Consider the following 22,294-nt stretch of genomic DNA (forward strand, 5'->3'; position numbering starts at 1 on the left):
ATACTCGATGACTGGCACCTGTGCCAGTGGAGTACTAACAGCACTACAGCCCCAGGATGACCAAAATATTTATGAGTGTATTTCATAGATAGAAACTGAAAGAAGCCCGTCATATATACATATATATCATGATCGTTTTATGTCCATTTTCCATGCTGGCATGGGTTGGACAGTTTGACAGGAGGCTGGAAGACTACCCCAGGCTACTGTGTCAGTTTTGGCAGGGTTTTACAGCTGGATGCCCTTCCTAACACCAATCACCCAGCAGAATGGGACTTGGTGTTTTTTACATGGTACCAGCAAAAGTGAGGTCAGTTTTGTGTTGAAAAGTGATGAAACTAACCAGCTTATGAAATTATCCAGTAGGTAATTAAGCAGAATTAACTGTATTTGGATTTAAAATTTCCAGTCTGTTAAAGTCTGTCATACCGGCCATGATGAAATACCACAAGGTATAGAAAATACGTATTCGCCTTTATATATTTAATCCTTTATATTGAACACTCAATATTTCATCTATTCAATAAGACATATTCCATATATTCAATAAGACATTCATAGTACCATCCATTTTTATTTTATATTATATATTGTATATTATATTATATATTGTATATTCCATATTCTATATCCCACATTGGTTTTGCAGGAATATAAATAAAACATAAAAAACAGACAGTGTTGGAACTCTTTTAAACAAAATAATATATTCCTCTATACACAATCATACAAAACCCCTTTTTTGTATTTATTTTTACTCGCATATATATATATATATATATGTATATATATATATATATATATATACACATAAGGTGTGGCAGAAAGGTTGCCCCGATTTCAAAGGTGAAAAAACAAACAAACACATGAAGATGCATGGAAAAACTTTGTATTTCTATAAAGTACATTAAATGCCATTTTTTTTTTCCTTTTCAGGTAGTACCCACCATGGCCTGGAGTGGAGAGCATAATTTTTTCTTGTACCTCATGTGTTTTTTTTATTATTAACCTTTGAAAATCAGGGTAACCTTTCTGCCACACCCTGTATAATAAAAGCGACTTAATTGCAATTTACAAGCGAAAGGCAGAACGACAGACATCACTGGAGTGACTAAGGGTACAAGCAAGCACCAGCATTGCTGGAAATAACAGCCAAAACAACTTTTAGCCATGATAAAGCACTTATCTTATGACTGACAAGAGAGGCAAGCTCCCTACAGCACCCAGGGCATAGCAAGATCACCAGTGATTTCACGTCTATATTAATGCTCATCAGTGGCTCTTACCCAGCTGCCTAGGGTTAAAATGGTTCATCAGGTCAGTTTATAAGAGTTACTGTAGAAACCTCACGCTGATTTCATAAATGGTAAAAGTGAAAATAATAAATAATAAGGGTGGCTTATTTGCAATTTACAACCCATAGATATATAGATATACCTGTTTGTCTATCTTGACAATGCATGATAGCTGTAAAGGAGTGTCACTGTCACACAAGCAGTGATATCTATTTCCAATCTTCCATGAAAACATGTCCGGCCACTGAGGAGAAATATTTACTTTCCTTGGCAACAGAAAGAGCAACCGGCTACAAACAATTCACCTCAACCAATTCCGTCTGACCCATGCTAGCATGGAAAAGCAGATGTTAAGACAATGACGATCGCAACAATGAAGATAGAGGGAGCAAAGTGTAGAAATGGTGGAAGTTAGTCTCAAAGACCAGAAGAATGGCACTGACAAATGGTAAGAAGGTGCACTGGACAGACTTGTCCTCAAAAGGTAACCATGGAGATCAAAATTTTAAAAATTAATGAAATAAAATGTAAATTACCTTAAATAAATTGTCTGGTTTCACTGTTTGTTGAACAGTCTTTACATTTTTGTTGATGTCCTGGAATAAAGAGGGGTATATAGTTATGTGTGTGGGTGTGTATATACATATGTGTATGTATGTATATATGTGGAATTAAAAGGTTCTGATGAAAGATGAAAGGAAGGGTCTGTAGGAGTTGTGTGAGAGCTGCAATGCTGTATGGGAGTGAGACATGGCATCCGAGGGAGAGAGAGACGGCAATTTTGAGAAGGACCGAGAGAGTAATGTGTGGGGTGAAGCTGTTTGATAAGAGGAGGACTGAGGTCTTGATGGGGATGCTGGGGGCTGGAGGAATCAGTGGAACGGCTGGCAAGGGCGAATGGAGTGTGGTGGTATGGGCATGTGTTGAGGAGGGATGAGTGGCATGTTCTGAGGAGGGTGCCTGAGTTTGAGGTGAATGGACAGCGAAAGCGAGGTAGGCCGAGGAAAAGGTGGAGGGGACAGGTGGAGGAGGAGATTGGGAGGGTTAGCTTGAGGAGGGAGGACGCCTAAAACCGGGCGAGATGGTGTGAGGGCAGTTGCTATGGCATTGAGGTAGATCCAGCCACCCCTGTTAATGGGGACAAAACCCAGATTTAAAACATAGGGTGATGATATATATGCATGTGTATGTATATTATTATACGTGATGCGTGTGTGTGTGTGTGTGTGTGTGTGTGTATGCATGTGGAATAAGAAGGGGTACATATTTATGTGTGTGGGTGTGTATATACATATTCTTTTACTTGTTTCAATCATTTGACTGGGGCCATGCTGGAGCATTGCTTTTAGTTGAAGAAATCAACCTCTGGACTTACTCTTTGTAAACCTGGTACTTATTCTATCGGTCTCTTCTGCCAAAGTGCTAAGTTATGGGGGACGTAAACATACCAACACTGGTTGTCAAGCAACCGGGGAAGGACAAATATAGACACAAAGATACACATATACTGGTGGTACTGGCATCGGCCACAGTCCCGATCTCACTTGGCTTGCCAGGTCTTCTCAAGCACAGCATATCTCCAAAGGTCTCGGTTGCTTGTCATAGCCTCTGTGAGGCCCAACGTTTAAAGGTCATGCTTCATCACCTCAATCCCATGTCTTCCTGGCTCTACCTGTCCTCATCCATATGCATCACATGACCATACCAGTGCAGTCGTCTCTCTTGCACACCACATCTGATACTTCTGATGTCCAACTTTTCTCTCAGAGCGCTTATACTCTGTCGTGCATCCACACTGACATTACAAATCCAGCAGAGCATACTAGCTTCATTTCTTTCAAGCCTACATATGTCCTCAACAGTCACAGCCCATGTTTCCTTGCCATATAGCATGGCTGTTCACACACAGGCATCATACAGTATACTTTCACTCTGAGCAAGAGGCCCTTTGTTACCAGCAGAGGTAGGAGCTTTCTGAACTTTGCCCAGGCTATGCTGATTCTAGCAGCTACGCCTCTCAGAGCATCCACTCCCACCCTCACCATACTGATAGCATCCCTGTACATGGCTTGTACATCCCTCACTAACCACTCATATATCCTTAGTTTCTGCATTGACTACCAGATAAGGGATCGGGGGACCCTGTCAAAGGCTTTCTCCGTGTCAACGAAAGCCAGGTACAGAGGTTTATCCTTGGCTAGGTATTTCTCCTGCAGCTGTCTTCCCAGAAATATAGCATCAGTGGTGCTTTTCCCAGGCACGAACCCAAACTGCATCTCATCTAAACTGACTCTCTCTCTAATTAGTTGGGATATGACCCTCTCCGTGACTTTCATCACCTGATCCAACAACTTGATACCTCTGTAATTATTTGTATCTAAAGCGTCACCTTTACCTTTATAGCAGTTGACTATGGTGCTGCTACACCAGTCACTGGGTATGACTCCTTCGTGTATCACCTGGTTGACTATGCGGGTGACTAGACTACAGCTTAGACCCATGCTTATATATATATATGTATGCGTGTGTGTGTGTAGAATAAAAAGGAGGTATATATATGTATGTGTGTGTGTGTGTATGTGTAGGTATATGTGTGTGTGTGTACCTATTGATGACAGGGATATATCAGATAGATGAATTAGACAAACACATCTTAAAACAATGGCAATGATGATGAACAGGTAAAATGTGTTTGAGGTCTATGAAGAAGGAAAGAAAAGAAGAAAAAAAACTAAACTAAAACAACAACAAACAAAAAAAAACATCAACAAAACAACAAAGAGACAGATAAAAACAAGCGTTGTATCCTCACCGGCAACTTTCTCACTACATTTGCAATGGCTTCGACAACCCCTTCATTGAGCACCATAGAACCACTTTTCAGAAGTTTAATATTATGGCATGGTAAAGTCTTTATAAAATCTAACACGTTCTGAAGAGTGTACCTAAAACAAGACAAACACCAAAAGTTATATAACATTCTCTAGCAATTTTTTGTCAAAGGTGGTGCCCCAGCATGGCTGTAGTCCAGTGGCTGAAACAAAATTTTAAAAGATAAAGCCTGGCACTTTTTAAAAAATTCTCATTTCATCTTTTTTGTTGTTCATTTTTGACTGCTATTCTAACAATATCTAATGTTTCTGATGACCTGAAGAACTACAATGGATCAGAGTGGACTAAGAACTGAGCCCTGGTGAACCCCCAACTTGTATGCTAAATTCATTACAGTATTCAAGGCTGACCTTCACCTTACTGACAGCATCACTGTACATGGCTTGTACAGCTCTAACAAGCCACTCCTCTACTCCTAGCTTCCTTAGAGACCACCAGAGAGCAGGGAACCCAATCAAAAGCTTCCAGGTCGACGAAGGCTAAGAACAATGGTTTACTTTTGGCCAAATACTCTTCTAGGAAGATAGCACCTGTGGTACTTCTTCCAGGAAGAAAACCAAACTGCATCTCATCTAGTTTAATTCTATCCCTAATCAGTTGAGACAGAACTCTCTCTCTGTAACTTTCATCACCTGGTTCAGCAGTTTGATACCTCTGTAGTTGTTTCTATCTAAGGCATCACCTTTACCCTTGTAGCAGCTGACTATAACACAACTACACCAGTCTTTGGGGACGACACCTTCCTGAATAACCTGGTTAACTACACGAGTGACTAGGCCGTATCCCGTACCAGCTGATATTCTAATCATCTCAGCAGTGATACCCAATGGTCCAAGGGCTTTCCTAGTCTTCATATCCTTAATTCCCTTATCAATTATACTGCTATCAACACTGATGGATGGTCCCTCAATTGGTTTGATATTTGAAAGAGACTTCTTTTCCCAATCATTCTCCACATTTAATAACCTTTCATAATGGCATCTCCAAGCATCTTTCTTCTCTGAGTCACTAAGTACAAGCATACCATTATCCATTCACATACATTTCTCACCTACCGCGTCTCTATTCTCTCTGATACACTGCTTTGCAATCCTGGACACCTCATGCCTCTGATCCTCATGTCATAAGGCACATGCAAATCTCTTACCTTCAGCTACTCCTTTTGTTATATATACCTGACGCCTAGCTGCCCTTTTGGCTACCTGATATAATTCTCTGCTTCCACCTTTTTTCCAGTCTTTCCAAGCTTGTCTCCTTGGACCCAGCTGGGACTTGACCTAGCTGGGACTTTGCACCTACCACAGATTTGGTGAGAGGCACCCAGTAAATTGTTGGCATTGCGTCCATCTTTACGTTCTGAGTTCAAACTCCACCGAAGTCAACATTGCCTTTCATCCTTTCGGGGTCAATAAACTAAGTACCAGTGAAACACTGGGTTCGATGTAATCAACTAGTCCCCCACCCCTCAACATTTCATTACAGACAACTGAGAATTCTTTGAAAGAGATTTCCCTCTTAAAGTATTTATGTTTGTATTGAAAACAAAAACAAAACCCAAGTGACATTGACTTTGTTGAGAAACAAACACAGAGAGATGGGAATAATGTGGAAGTCATTACCTGAGGTTGCTGAAGACTTTGGTTTCCGGCAAAGCATCATGATATGAATGTCCCTGAGTTGAAATGATTTCAAAGAGTTCTGGAAACCTGTTGGAAAGATGTCAGGATGGATATGAGTATATGTGTTTGCGCATTCACATTAGATATGTCATTCTATGTCATAAAATGTGCACATAAAATATGCCCAATCTTTGCTGCTCTGCTAGGGGGTTGGTGTCGGGAAGGGCATCCAGCTGTAAAAATCTTGCCAAAACAGACACAGAGGTCTGGTGCTGGCTTCTGCCTGGCTGGCTCCTATCAAAGTGACCCACTCATGCCAGCATGGAAAGCGGATGTTAAACGATGATGATAACACACAAAAAAACCCCACAGAAATAATGTGCGCAAATACATATATCTAGAGGCAAATTGAAAATAAAAGCAAAAACAACAAAAGGATGTATGTAGTGAATATATTAGGTTGACACACACAGAGAAAGTTGAAGATGGAAAAAAAGAGGGGGAAGATGACACTTCGATCATGGCTCTTTGTCAGAAAGAGGGGAAAGGTCTGGAGAGGAGGAAAAATATAGTCGGAGAAAAGAATGTGTGATGTTACACAGATGAAGTGACTGGAAGGAAGGGCACCCAGCCATAGAAATCACGCCAAAACAGACACAAGAAACTGGTACAGTTCTCTGATTCTATAGGCACAGGCATGGCTGTGTGATAAGAACCTTGCTTCCCAACCACGTGGTTCCAGGTTCAGTACCACTGCATGGCACCTTGGGCAGAACCAACCAAAGCCTTGTAAGTGGATTTGGCAGATGGAAACTGAAAGAACTCTGTTGTATGTATATACACATACGCACACACACACGTGTGTCTCTTTGTGGTTCTGTATGTCCCCCCCACCACCAATTGACAACCAATGTTGGTACGTGTGTGCTCACGTAACTTAGCAGTTCAGCAAAACGGACTGATAGAATAAGTACCTGGCTGGGGTCGATTAGTTCGACCAAAATTCTTCAAAGCGGTGCCCCAGCATGGCCGCAGTCTAATGACTGAAACAAGTAAAAGGTAAACGATATGCTTTGAGTGATGAGGCTAAATTTACACTGAACTGCCACACCTGCTGGGCACCTGGGAATCTGCATATTGCAGAGGAACACCATACTAATTTACCAGGAGTATGGCATGGTTTATCAAAAGGATTTATTGATCCATTCTTTTGTGATCGTACCATTTATTTGAACTTGCTGCAACAGTCTGTCATGTCAAACATTCAAGAGAACTTTAAAAATGCAGAGTTTTATTTCCAGCAGGATGGGGCATCCTCACAGCACCGTAGTAATGTAAGAGGTTACCTTGATGAGATTTTGCTAAACAGGTGGATTGGAAGAAGGGGTTTGGTAGAATACCCTTTGCATTAATCAGACTTCACAACACAAAAGTTTATTTTACGGGGATAAATGATAAGCAAGCCCCCCCCCCCCAAAACTTTACTTACTTCTGCAAATATTGGTGAACACAGTCCAATGTCTTCTCGGAATAATGCCAGCAGTCTAACATAAATTTGGTGTAACCTGGCGCTTCACTTCTACGATGGATTTTCAAACCGAGGCCAATGTTGACTTTCTGCTCGTTTGATCCGTTGCGAGAGAGGCGCACAATGAACACCGACTCGGTAATGTGGGACAGGAAATAGTTACTGATGCCCAAACGCATGGCTGCATCGTTCGCTGAATAATACCGCTTCTCGTACAACTGTGAATAAGGAAAGGAAAATTAGAAAAGTAAGGATTAATTATCCATTCCACTTTAGGCAAAAGGCCTGCAATTTGAGGGGAAGGGGCTAGTCAATTACATCGACCCCAGTAAATCAACTGGTACTTATTTGATCAAAACCAAAAGGATGAAAAGCAAAGTCAACCTTGGTGAAATTTGAACTCAGAACGTAAAGATGGGCGAAATACCGCTAAGCATTCCACCTGGCGTACTAACAATTCTGATAGCTCACCACCTTAAAGTAAGGATTAATAATGATTTCTCAGTACAGGCCCAAGATAATAAATTTGAGAGTGGAGTAGAAGTCTAAAGTCAGAATTGCACCCTTAGCCACTACCGGCCACCAGTACTTGGCCTGTACTTTTTTCAACTCCCAGAAAGTCTTAAAATGATGAGGTGCAATATCAACCCCCAAGAGGGTTTTAATTCAAAAGAGGGAGGGAGAAAATGGTTATGTTTACGTCCGCATAACTTGGCCGTTCAACAAAAAAGACTGATAGAATAAATACTAGGCATAAAAAGAATAAGTCCTGGGTTGATTTCTTCAACTAAAAACCCTTTAAGGCGGTGCTCCAGCATGGCCACAGTCAAATGACTGAAGTAAAACAAGTAAAATAATGAAAGAATATCGTCAAAGTCTTGAAGCTACATGTGGATAAATAAGCATTATATTTGATAAATTAATCTGAATGTTAAAGAGTTAATCTCATATAAGAGTTATGGACTTCACAAGTTGTGGTGAAAGCAACCCAGCTGAAACTTGTAATTAAAATTGATACAGGGCAGACTCGTTAGTCCACACACTCAACCTCTGTAATAGTGGTGCAATAAAAGCAGCCCCTTAACCCTTTCGATACCAACCTGGCTGAAACTACCTCTGGCTCCGTATTATAAATGTCTTGTTTTCATAAGTTTTGAATTAAAATCTTCCACCAAACCTTAGTCACAACTTATGTTCCTAACACTAGGTAAATGATAACTAAGTTATTTTACTAAATTCTTTGTTATATTTAAAGTAATTGAAAGAAACACAGAGCATCTCAACAGAAATATGGTAACAAAAGGGTTAAAATATATAACAGAGAAACCATTCTTAACCCTTTCGATACCAACCCAGCTGAAACCACCTCTGGCTCTGAGTACAAATGTTTTGTTTTCAAAAATTCTGAATTAAAATCTTCCACCAAACCTTAGTCGCAATTAATGTTACTAACACTAGCTTAATGATAACGAAGTTATTTTACTAAATTCTTTGTTATATTTAAAATTAATTGAAATAAACACAGAGCATCTCAACAGAAATAGGGTAATAAAAGGGTTAAGGCAGCTTCATCCTCTCTAGTGTAGGGGACACATTAAACTGCAGCCGGTGGTTGACGATAGGAAAGTGTTCTGACCACAATATAGCCATGCTTGAAAAAAAAAAAAAGGCTAGAACTGGCAGAATACGTAAACTTTGCAAGCCATACCAGAAGCAATTCGTCTAAGAATAAAAACTGATTGATGGAACTCTCCAGGGTGAATGGCATGGGCAGATGTGTCATGTTCCATCTTAGTCTGTGTTGTAAAGTAGTTAGCAATAGGAAAATGAACTGTTTGTAAAATCCATGCCAAACAAAGAAGACAAATGAATGACCTGTACCAATGCTGACAAAGTGTGTTGTCTGCTGTTTGACAAGGGAGCAGGGTGCAGCAAATGGAGAAACGAAGGGCTGAAACAGATCAAACAATACCAGCATGGGAAAAAGATGATTGGACACCAAACGAGGAGGAGGAGGAGGAGGTGATGGTGATGATGGCAGTGCTGGTGAATAATTTACATTTAATGAAAATTTCTTACATAATGATTGATGAATAATGATAAATGAGTGTTTATTTTCGAAGTTCTTTTTCTAGATCATTTGATTGAGAGAAAGAGGAGAGAGAGAGAGAGAGGAGGAGAGAGAGAGAGAGAGGATAAGAGAGAGTGTGAAAGGAAAAGAAAATGTGTGAGAGAAAAATAAAATAAAAATGTAAAATTTTCACCTGTTGATTATGGATGATGTTGTCCAAGTTGGGTTCATAGGGGACAGGAATAGAAACGGTCACAGTACATTGGTCTTTGTTGACTTCTGAAACCTGAAACAATAGGGATGGCAAACAATAACAAAAGCAACAACAATAATAATAATAATTAAAACAGGGATTCAGTGACTCCTCACAATTCTCTCTCACTCTCCCAGCCAGACCCTTACAACCTCTTTATACACCCCCACACACTCTCTTCTATTCCCCTTTGACAGCACATTCTCACCCCCCCATCACCACCACATTTATCTCACACTGATTATTACAACCCACTCATAAAATGCAACGGCAGTCATGAATCTCCTCCAGCAACAAGCCTGTTCCTGCCCTTTATTAATGCACATACACACGTTCATCAAAAGACCAGAGTGATGTGAAAAGCTGGTCACAAGACAAACTCTCAGCACCGGTGTATGTATATACATATACTCCTACGAGTTAACGTGGGATCCCCTTGAAGGCAGTGTAACCTTCATTTAACTAAGGTGTCTTCAGCCACATGAGTAGCTAGCGGAGCACCCCTCGTTGAGTGTAATTACTGCTTCTGAGGTTCTGCTAGCTAGGCAACATATAGCCTGGATTTTACCTGCTCCATTCCTTCAATTTGGATCTTTATTTGCACACATAGCAACCACAGTTGCTAACCTTAAACTATAAAATAACTTAGGTATCTCAATCTTTTGTCACATGTGTGTGTGTGTGTGTGTGTGTGTATATATATATATATATATATATATATATATATATATATTGTTGTTGGCACTCTGTCGCTTACGACGTCGAGGGTTCCAGTTGATCTGATCAACAGAACAGCCTTCTCATGAAATTAACGTGCAAGTGGCTGAGCACTCCACAGACACGTGTACCCTTAACGTAGTTCTCGGGGATATTCAGCGTGACACAGTGTGACAAGGCTAACCCTTTAAATTACAGGCACAACAGAAGCAGGAAGTAAGAGTGAGAGAAAGTTGTGGTGAAAGAGTACAGCAGAGTTCGCCACCATCCCCTGCTGGAGCCTCATGGAGCTTTAGGTGTTTTCGCTCAATAAATACTCACAACGCCTGGTCTGGGAATCGAAACCGCGATCCTATGACCGCAAGTCCGATGCCCTAACCATTGGGCCATTGCGCCTCCACACACATATATTATTATTATTATTATTATTAATAAAATAAATATGATGGACATCTAACAACAAGCCAGCTAACACAAAAAATCTCTAGTGAGATATTTTTATTGATGAAAAGACCCAGAACGACAGGTCGAAACATATGTCGTACCTAATAAAAGTCAAATATGAAATCCATCTACTTTTATTAATAATATTACCCTAACAGTGTGAAGTTCCTGAAGTAAATCTATGGATAACAACAGGTAGCTTAAACTGTGCTGGTGCTCTACTCAACATTTAATCTAATTACACATATTTTTATTAATTTTTCTATTATTATTATTATTATTATTATTATATACAAAAAAAATGGAACAAAAACGCAATAAAAGACAATAGACATTCAGACAGATAGATGATACAAAGGCAGACAGGAGAAACAACAATTAGAAGGACAGGCAAAAAAGGGTTGGGTCATTCATGGCTTTCTTTCTTCAGTCAAGTACCAGAAGTCATAACTGTTTTGGCCAGTTACACCTTAAACAGTTCAATCTGGTTGCGCCCAAAAAAGTCTGAGCTAAGAGCATTAGACCTTTTTATAAGAAAGCTAGTGAACATGGTACATAATTACAAATACAACCATTTCGAGCGTGGACGTTTTCATGCGGGTGACACGTAAAAGCACCCACTACACTCTCTGAGTGGTTGGCGTTAGGAAGGGCATCCAGCTGTAGAAACTCTGCCAAATCAGACTGGAGCCTGGTGTTGCCATCCGGTTTCACCAGTCCTCAGTCAAATCGTCCAACCCATGCTAGCATGGAAAGCGGACGTTAAACGATGATGATGATGATGATGATAATAATTACAGATACATGGTACATAATTACGAATACAAACAAGAAAATAAAAACAGGTCTCCTGTAACTGGGAGCGAATCAAATTGAGCTGGCGTGTATGAAGTGAAAGCCTAAACATACACATGACAAAGGGCTGAGCTACCTAGCATCTTTCTTTACTCAAGAAGACTTGTACTCCACAGCAGAAGTGTTAAGGTCACTCCCCCTGGTAAAAAGGATTGGCCTGTAAGGGTCCTGGGCCAGAGCCATGTAAAAAACGCTCGTATCAGTGCCACATAAAAGCACTCCTATGGTGCCACATAAAATTACTCAGCACACACTATAAAGTGGTTGGCATTAGGAAGGGCATCCAGCCATAGAAAAACCAAGCCAAATCAGCCTGGTGCAGCTTGCCAACTCTGGTCGAAATGTCCAACCCATGCCAGCATGGAAAACGGATGTTAAATGATGAGGATGAGGATGATATATATTAATAAAAGAAGGTAGTCAGGATTTGGATAAAAACTATTTATTAAGTGCTTTCGTCCCCCTTAAGAGACTCATCATGAACCTGTGAAGGATCTCCTTTGCCAAACTACTAACTCACAGGGACATAAACAAACCAACAGTAGTTGTCAAGTGGTGGGGAGAGGAACACACACACACACACACAACAGGTTTCCCCACAGTTTCCCCATCAACTAAATTCACTCAGAAGGCTTTGGTCAGCCCAGGGCTATGACAGAAGACCCTTAGCCAAAATACCACACAGTGGGATTGATCCCAAAGCCCATGTAGCCGCAAAGCAAGCTTCTTAACCACACTGCCCCACACCTGCACCGATGAAAATATTCTTAAAACAGTTTGACTTATTACTTACTTTTCCATGGAAACCATAATAAGTACCACTTAACATGAAAACAGAAGTATCAACTGCAAACACCTCGTCAATGTCCTTTTCATCAGAATACTCTGGTTCTTCAGAAATGATGTCCTACAATACAGACAAAAGAAAAATGATAAGAATTTGAAGAAAATTCTAGATTGGTGAACCCAAAATCCTTAATTTTAAAAGAAAAAAAAAATGCATAGACATTAACATACACATGAAAGAAACTGCTATTTTCTGGAAGATGTAAGTGAAATAAGCCTGCAGGATTAAGTTTAGAAACAACAACATCTCCCAGGCTGACTCAGCCGAATCCAACTTGCGAACATTGTTATAAAGGAGGAAGGGAGAAGAGAGAAGGAAGAGAGAAGAGAAGGAGAACAATGTCATCTACTCACCCTGACAGTGGCTTGTAAGGCATAAGGCATAGTTTTTTCTGAGAACTGCTTCTGAAGAGTGAGTTTACCATCAGGTCCAGCAACAAATCTGGTAAGTTTCAGAAAAATAGCAGTGGAGAAGAGATGAAATCATTTGAAAGGAGCAGGGTCTTGAAAATATAATACATGTGAGTAAAAAAAAAGAGGTCAGTTGTTTAGGGGTAGACAGAGGGCCAACTTATTTTGTCCTTTTGGATGGAACAAGAAAATCAAAACAAAAGACACAACAGGCAATTCAAGGTTAGCGTCTACATCTAACTGAACTGGTTGGTTGTCTTCTGTTTGCTTTCAAAAACATTGATCAGCTGAGCCAACAAAGTGGTGGTGGTGGTGGTGGTGGGGGGAACTTTCATATTGTGATGGTGGTGGATGGAAAGGAGAGGGGAATAGTAGTTGCATTAGCTATCTATGGTTTTGGGTTCAATCCCATTGCATGGCACCTTGGGCAAATGTCTTCAATAGCCCTGGGCTGACCAAAGCTTTGTGAGTTGGGTTTGGCAGATGGAGACAGGAAAAAGCTTGTCATGTATATGTGGGTGGTGGTGGGGTACTGTCTCTTTGCCTTGGTATCATGTTATAGTTGTAAATGGGTGCCTTCCAAGGAAATATATCTGTTATGACATGAGCATACACAACTGGTGTAAAATGGTATTACACAAATAAATGGCTGTGGTTATCTAAAAATAACCTATCACAGAAATATATTAACACAGAATGCACTCCACTCCATCCTACTTGAACGTAGGTACGATACTCAGTATTCACTGCTTAACTACTGACGGTTAAAACAACACACGTCAAACTAACACCGTCATCTGTCCGTCCTTGACAGTTTTCTTATTTATTGTAGTCGGTTGGTTCACCTTCAGTCACGTAGGGTGTTCAGGATTCTCCCATAACAATATCTATCCAAGGGGAAATTACCAGTTGAGGGTTGGCAAAAGGAAAGGCATACAGCCGCAGAAAAATTTGCTTCGACAAATTCTGTCCAACTCATGCAAGCATGGAAAAGTGGACATTAAAACAATGATGATGGTGATGATGATGATACCATCTGCATATTACTGTTGAGTTAAAAACTTAAAAGAGATTAAAAAAACACAAGAAGTTCAAAGGCTTTGCTGGGGTAACTCCTCGGCTAAATTAAACATCAGGGTCATAGACAACATGACCAACACTGTTGAGAATTCCATATGGAAAGGGAAGGAGGGGATATAGGAAACATTTCCTTTTACTCTACTCTCACTGGTCATTGGTTGTTTATTTTATTTAACCCTGAGTAAGGGCAGGTATGGTCGTGTGTGATTAAAAAGCTTGCTACCCAACCATCTGGTCTTGGGTTCAGGCCCATTGCATGGCACCTTGAGCAAGTGTCTCCAAAGAGGCTTGGGCTGTTACATTCCCAAAACCCTCTGTGGTAGGTGAAAATCCACGAAGTAGAAATAGTGCTGTACTGTATATCTTTTTTGTCATTTTTATAATTTGTATATCATCATCATCATCGTTTAACGTCCGCCTTCCATGCTAGCATGGGTTGGATGATTTGACTGAGGACTGGTGAACCAGGTGGCTACACCAGGCTCCAATCTGATTTGGCAGAGCTTCTACAGCTGGATGCCCTTCCTAATGCCAACCACTCCGAGAGTGTAGTGGGTGCTTTTACGTGCCACCGGCACAAAGGCCAGTCAGGCAGTACTGGCAATGGCCACATTCAAAAAGGTGTTTTTTACTTGCCACCTGCACAGGAGACAGCCCAGCGGCACTGGCAACGACCTTGCTCGAATGATTTTCTAAACGTGCCACCAGCACAAGTGCTAGAAGGCAACGCTGGTAACGATTACGCTCTAATGGTGCTATTTATGGGCCACTAGCATGGAAGCCAGATAGCTGCTCTGGCAATGAACACTGTCGACAGTGCTGTTAGTGCTCCACTGGCACGGTGACCAGTCATATTTATTTTATTACAAATGCGAAACAATGCCACATAAGAATCAACATAAGCTTAAATAATAAACTGCGATACGGCGAGGGATTACTGTACGTATATATATATATATATATATATATATATATATATATATATATTCTATTTATATATTCGCTTTTGAAATTGGATCTCAATGTAAATACAAAGTTATTAATGAAAACAGGAAAATGTTAGGCTGAAAAACCTGTTTTGGATAGAAAAGGTCAAAGCTACCTGTGGAACTTGAAACCACATCTCTTGTATACATGACAGGTGTGTGTGTGTGTGTGTGTGTGTGTGTGTGTGTGTGTGTGTGTGTGTGTGTGTGCTTACCTGCGTCCAGTGACTGGGCTTGCTCGGATTAACACAGAGGTTGGACCAATCTCAATCCCTCGCGAAGAATGATATCTATAAAAGAAACAAAGGAATAACGATTAAGAATAGTGACTAAGATGTTGGCAGGACTGATTGAGGGAGAAGAAAATTGAGAAAGGGGGGTGGAGTATGAGAGGTGTAGTGAGAGGAGGAGGAGGAGGAGAGAATAAACTAATGGCCAAGATGTTGAGGTAGGAGGAGAGTGAAACGAAGCTGGAAGGACAAATGTAAGAGAAGCCATAACAGGGGTAAGAGAAAAGGGAGAAGGAAAGCGGAAAGATGGGGTAGGGGACAACAAGGAGTAGGGTGAGGGAAGAAGGAGACAGAGAAAGGAGCAAGATCAGTAAAGTGAGGCAGAAGAGGAAGAGAGTAAGGGAAAGAAAAGAGAGATAAAGAGAAAGCCCTTACATCACACGAAGTGGGGTGGGTGGGGGTGGGGTGAAAGCATGGCTGAGGGTTTAAGAAATTTATTGTCCAACCAAGTGGTTTCAAGGTTGCAGGGTTCAGTTCCACTAAGTGGCACCTTGGGCAAGTGTCTTCTACTTAAAGCCTTGAGAGTGGATTTGGTAGACAGAATCTATAAGAAGCTTGTCGTGTGTGTGTGTATGTCCTTGTCTTGACATCACATCAAAGTTGTAAACAAGTGTCCTCACCATACAAGTTGTCTCCTCCATTTGTAAGCCAGGGGGAAAGGAAATATGATGGTTGGCAACAGGAAGGGCATCCAGCCATAAAAAAATTTCACTCAGCAAATTTTGTCCTCAATTCAAAACAGATGCTTGGAAAACATACATGAAAAGGGGGGACAGTAAAAAAAAATCCATCCATCCATTTTTGCTGCCTACTATTCCTTGGAAGGTCATAGTGGGGGTTAGAGTCCTCAGGCACCTCTTTCATAGGGGGCCCTATCAGAAGCAACTGTCATTACAATTTCTGGCTGGATTCTCAAGCACAACGAACTGAAAATATGGATCTTCTCCAACCATTTTGTTCTTGGTCTCTCCTTGGGTCTCTTTCCAGTTGGTTCAGTTTGAAGAATCTCTCTTGTAGGCCTTTCCAGCAAGAGGCTAACCATATTGAAAGCTCACAGCTCTTGTACTACAGACATCATTATTTAATGTCTGCTTTCCATGCTGGCATGGGCTGGATAGTTTGACAGGAGCTGCACCAGACTTCTGTGTTAGTTTTGGCATGGTTTTTATGACTGTGTGCCTTTCCTGCAGAGTTGGGGTATCACAGAAAAGCCTCACAAGACAGACCCTTCAACCCAAGCCAAAAAGCAAGGGGCCGAGAAATAAATCCAGTGAAAAATAAATAAATTAAATTTATCCCTTTAGCATTTAAAGCCAGATATATCCAGCCCAAATATTCTACCTGCTTTATTTTCAAGCAAATCAGATCCAGTCTCTCACACCTATCGTGCAATGTCATTCTAAAAGTAAACAATCACATTATTGAAATCTAAAAGCTGCAATGTATGATGAATTCAAGATAATATGGATAAAGAAGCATTACATTTGACGGAGAAATCCGAATGCTAAAGGGTTAAATAATTCTCAAGTCCACTCTCAACAAATCAAAATAAACCTTACTTCTCCGTAATGGCGTTGACCTCCCGTTGCCAAAGTTTATGGTGAAGTTCATCAAATTTCTCACACCTGATGGTGCCATCAAAGTGGTTGGACAAATAATAGCTAGAATTCAAAAATAAAATACAACAAACATGAGAGCCACTGTTCAAAAGGTGAAATATTAATTTTAAATTCTTCAATCTCCTGAATACAAAGCAATCTGAGTTAAATTTTTGTACCCATATAAAGAATTGTCTTTTGTTTTTTTAAAGCACTGGCCCGATAATTTTAAGGGGGAGGGGACTAGTAATTATCATTGACCATGGTACTTAACTGGTACTTTATTTCATCAATATGAAAAGATGAAAGGCAAAATGGATTTTGGTGGGATATCATTTAATGTCCGCTTTCCATGCTAGCATGGGTTGGACAATTTGACTGAGGTTCACCAGTCCTCAGTCAAATCGTCCAACCCATGCTAGCATGGAAAGCAGACGTTAAACGATGATGATGAAACCAGGATGCAAGGAGCCAGAACAAATACTATTACATGTCTGCTACACAAAACAATTCTGCCTTCTCTCAACTCTTCATCTTTACACATCTACATAAATAAAAGCGAAATTCTGTCTGTCCGTCTGGGACCCCTGTATCTCAGTCTACATTTGCTCTAAAGAGACATATTATGCCTTTTTGGAATCAGGATTATCACAGGATTGAAGGCAGCAAGATGGCAAGAACATTAGCATGCCAGGCAAAATGCTTAGCAGTATTTCGTCTGTCTTTACGTTCTGAGTTCAAATTCCGCCAAGGTCAACATTGCCTTTTATCCTTTCGGGAGCGATAAATTAAGTATCAGCTGCTTACTGGGGTCGATCTAATCAACTGGTCCCGTCCCAAAAAATTTCGGGCCTTGTGCCTAGAGTAGAAAACGATTGAAAATCTGCCCTTTGTTTGGTTCTTGAACATCCAGCATTAGGATCTAATTTAAAAGCATTTGGGTTGCTATTTCTAGCATGTAAAGCTTGACTGATTCACGCCATCTTGGTTGGCGTTTGTCAGATGTTATCAGAGACCAAGGGGGAGATAAATGACATTCGCATCAATTTTACACAGAGATAATAACTTTGGGTCAAATTGGCCAACAGTTGGAATTCAACTTGGGACTGGAACAATAAATGATTGCATTACAGAATTAATTCTCACCCACCCTTAACCTCTGATCAAACACCACTGGGGCATATAGCTATAATAGATGTATTTTAGTCATGCTATTTAGCTCTCTTCAGTTTTGGGCCACAGGCTAAAATTAGCCCTCTGCAAGAGCTAGATTAAAAGTCCGCACAGAGTGTGGCTTCTAAGCAAATATAATAATAATAATAAATGCCCAGATGCAGTACCAGGCAGTGGCTCTCATAGCTTCTGATCTTAATTGATTGGAAGTGTCATCATGGACATTGTTTTGTCTTGGTATAAAAGATGGGCTACAGCAAATATTCTACTCAATACCACAGATTTGCTTGTCAGTTGTTTGACCTTAACCAGCTGAGCATGTCCCTTGGTGGCTGACGATATGTGCATCTCTGATCATGAGCAGAAGTAGTGGGGGAGCATCATAGCCATGTGTTGAGAGGAATTCTTTGGGGTTTGAATAATTCACTTTTGGAAACATGGATGTTTTGCTCAACATCCTTAAACAAACCTTATTCAGGGACCTTTTGAGTGGGATGGGCTACCCGATCTGAAGAAAATTCTAACTGGGCCCCACCTGCAAGGTCATGCGCTGTTTATCTTGATATGAGATCACCATGTCGTGCACACATGGTTGTGATGCATGTGCCTGGTGTACCCTTATCAGACGGGTCGTCATTATGGGTATACTGGGCTTCGTATATTTTACCCCAGTGTCACTTTGATAGCATGCACTGCTCTCTCACTCAATAATAATAATAATAAATGTAAATGGCACCTGTGCAATCATGGTCATGGTCATTGCCAGTGTCATGTAAATGGTACCCATGCCGGTGGTACGTAAATAGCAGCCATTACACTCCCGGAGTGGTTGGCTTCAGGAAAGGCATCCAGCTGTGGAAACCCTGCCAAATCAGACTGGAACCTGGTGAAGCTCTCCAGCTTCCCGGTTCCAGTCAAACTGTTCGACCCATGCCAGCATGGAAAGTGGACGTTAAATGATAATGAATAATCCTTTCTATTATAGGCACAAGACCTGAAATTTCTTGGGGGACAGAAGGGGGGGTAGTTGTTTACAGTGGCCCCAGTACACGACTGGTGCTTATTTCACTGACCTTGGGAAAATGTAAAGCAATGTCAACCTTGACGGAATTTGAACTCATAACATAAAGACAGATAAAATGCTGCTAAGCATTTTGGTTTGGCATGCTAACCATTCTGCCAGCTGATTGCCTTACACCAGCTTCGTCTGCTAACCATTCTTATTTCATTACTGCCCACAAGGGGCTACACACAGAGGGGACAAACAGATTAAGTCGATTACATCAACCCCAGTGCGTAACTGGTACTTATTTAATCGACCCCGAAAGGATGAAACGCAAAGTCGACCTCGGCGGAATTTGAACTCAGAACGTAAAGACAGACGAAATATCGCTAAGCATTTCGTCCGGCGTGCTAACGTTTCTTCCAGCTCGCCGTTTTATTGAAATATTTCAAAATTAATTGAAATAAAACAGCAATGTATTTCAACAGGAATATGGTAACAAAAGGGTTTAAAGGGACCTAAATTAAAACCTCCCATCAAAGTTTCAGGTTAATTTATGTTCTAAACACCAGCTTAATAATAAAGTTATTTTACTAAATTCTATTTTATTTTCAAAAATAATTCTAACAGAGGCAATATATTTTTACAGAAAAATGGTAAACAGAGTTAAGAATGGTCAGCGGAAGAACTGAAGAAATTACAGACTTTGCAAAATGGTCAAATGTAAAATGAATTTTTTAAAATAAAAAATTTTTAAAAAAACTTAAAAAAAAATGAAAATGAAGATTAAATAAATAAAAACAAGAAGGCTGAGTATTTTATACTGACCTCATCTGAGCGTCTGCAACTACCAGAACTTTAACTTCAAATAAATGGGGCCAGTTAACTAGAAGGGTCTTTCCTAAGATGTCAGTAGCAATACTTTTCAAATCCTAAGGAACAAAGATAGAACAAAGTCACAGACATATCTTATAAGACCACTTGTAGTCAAAGAAACATGGAACTACATGGAATCTGTAACAACAGGACTCCCTTGTTTGAATTTTACAATTAGAAATACAACATGTAGCACATGGCAGTGAAACATGGGTTGTGACTGGTGAGGGTGCAAAGGCTTGAAAGCAATGAAGCCAGTATGCTTCACTGGGTGGGTAAGGTCAGTGTGCGTATATGACAAAGTGTAAGTGATTTGAGAGAAAAACTGGGTATGGAGGGTACAAGATGTAGGGTACAAGAGAGAAGACTGTGTTGGTGTGGCCATGGAATGTGTATGAATGAAGACAGCTGAATCAAGAGATGCTGAGCTCTAATTGCAGAGGGAACATGTGGAATGGGGGAAACCTGGGAAGATGTGGGATGAAGTGGTGAGAAAGGATCTTCAGATAATGGGCTTCACAGAGGGGACGACAGAGGACTGAGACTTCTATCAGTTTGCTGTGCTTCAGAAGACACGACAAGCAAAGTAAATACATGGCTGCCCTGTCCTTGCATGCAGGCATGTCCCCTGCATCACTCTGCAGCTGAGCATTCCTAATCTTGCAGGCTCATGGGTGTCAGTGCCACATAAAAAGCACCCATGCCAGTGCTGCACAAAAGCACCCAGTACACTCTGGGTGGCATAAGTTTTACTTGTAAAATACAGTTGTTTTGAATTTGCTACAGAAAATGATCTATATTTGTGGTGTGGATGATGGGGGGAGGGCATTAGGACTGTGGACTGGGTGCCAAAGGGGCAGCAACCTGAAGAAGTTTGGTAACTATCGGGTTAGATGGTTTGACTGGAATTGGTAAGCTGGAGAGCAGCACCAGGCTCCAGTCTGACTTGGCTCGGTTTCTACGGCTGGATGCCTTAAAGGCCAAAACAGACATGGAGTCCAGGTGACCACCTCCTGTCAGAATATCCAACCCATGCCAGCATGGAAAACAGACGTTAAATGATGATGATGTAACTCTCCTCCACTCTTCAATATCTAAGATCTTGGCAGATTTACTTGTGATTGTGGGTTCAGTCCCTCCGCATGGCACCTTGGGCAAGCATCTTCTGCTATAGCCCTAGGCTGACCAAAACCTCATGAGTAGATTTGGTAAATGGAGGCTGAAAGAAGTCCATTATGTGTGTGTGTATGTAACCTTGTCTGGACACTTTGTGATGGTTGTAAATGATCATCACCATCATCATCATCATCATCATAGGCCTCTATACAGTGTTGCTCGTTTCCAGTCTTCCATGACAAACTTGTCCAGCCATTGGGAGAAATACCACCTTATTTGGAAAAGAGGTGAAGGTAGGCATCAGGAAGGGCATCCCACCGTAGGAAATCTGCCTCAATAAACTTCATCCGAGCCATACAAGCATGGAAAAGTGGACTTAATGATAACAATGATGATGATGATGATGGTGGTGGTGGTGGTGATAATGTCTCTTCTGTTAGAGTCAAGCCTCAGCTTTAAATAAATTAATGTGAGTATTGAATACTTTTGTCTCCAGATTTGTCATTCCACATAAGAGTGGTTGGCGTTAGGAAGGGCATCCAGCTGTAGAAACTCTGCCAAATTAGATTGGAGCCTGGTGTTGCCATCCGGTTTCACCAGTCCTCAGTCAAATCGTCCAACCCATGCTAGCATGGAAAGCGGACGTTAAACGATGATGATGATGATGATGATGATACTAATTTCTAAAGCTTGAGAAGACCGGTCAAGCTGAGTGGACTTGTAGTCATGGCCGATGCCAGTGTCACGTAACTGGCACCTGAGCCGGTGGCATGTAAAAAGCACCAATTACACTCTTGGAGTGGTTAGCATTAACCCATTCATGCCGATTGTCCGTTTAAACTGACAATTTTTAAGGGTATAAAACAAATACTTGATACAAATTGCGATTTCTGTATGATCTGTATCAAAGAATGGAACCTGTTCTTAACGTGTATGCAGTCTGTATCAAACGGATTTCAATGAAATTTTTTTTCAGTTGTTATTTAGCTCAAAATAATAGTATCTGTGAATTTTCAGGCAATTTCATTCACTAGAAAAATTTCGGCATGGATGGGTTAAGAGGGGCATCCAGCTATAGAAACCCTGCCAAATCAGACTGGAACCTGGTGCAGCTCTACAGCTTACCAGTTCCAGTCAAACCGTCTAACCCATGCCAGCATGGAAAATGGATGTTAAATGGTGATGTACACATCACAATAATTGATGACATAAACAATGTAGTAAAAATTGTTTGCCAACGT

General features: G+C 40.8%; 1 protein-coding gene across 17 annotated transcripts in view; it reads right to left on the reverse strand.

Annotated features, from left to right (window-relative positions):
* The window catches only part of LOC106881569 (5'-3' exoribonuclease 1), a 127,436-nt gene that overhangs the window by 56,314 nt on the left and 48,828 nt on the right, over positions 1-22,294 (reverse strand). For all 17 annotated transcript variants that reach the window (XR_016238524.1, XR_016238521.1, XR_016238519.1 and 14 more), the window contains exons 20-29: positions 19,890-19,993; positions 16,847-16,948; positions 15,213-15,287; positions 12,875-12,962; positions 12,468-12,581; positions 9,599-9,691; positions 7,296-7,552; positions 5,807-5,893; positions 4,108-4,240; positions 1,832-1,891 (exon numbers count right to left, since the gene is read on the reverse strand). Coding sequence is in view for 11 of the 17 variants with exons in the window: in XM_089342640.1 (XP_089198766.1) it covers positions 1,832-1,891; positions 4,108-4,240; positions 5,807-5,893; positions 7,296-7,552; positions 9,599-9,691; positions 12,468-12,581; positions 12,875-12,962; positions 15,213-15,287; positions 16,847-16,948; positions 19,890-19,993 (1,113 nt within the window). In the remaining 6 variants the exon portion in view is untranslated. The remainder of the gene's footprint in view (positions 1-1,831; positions 1,892-4,107; positions 4,241-5,806; positions 5,894-7,295; positions 7,553-9,598; positions 9,692-12,467; positions 12,582-12,874; positions 12,963-15,212; positions 15,288-16,846; positions 16,949-19,889; positions 19,994-22,294) is intronic.

This window comes from Octopus bimaculoides, chromosome 26, assembly GCF_046866305.1.
Source record: "Octopus bimaculoides isolate indiv1 chromosome 26, ASM4686630v1, whole genome shotgun sequence".
Lineage (NCBI taxonomy): Eukaryota > Metazoa > Mollusca > Cephalopoda > Octopoda > Octopodidae > Octopus > Octopus bimaculoides.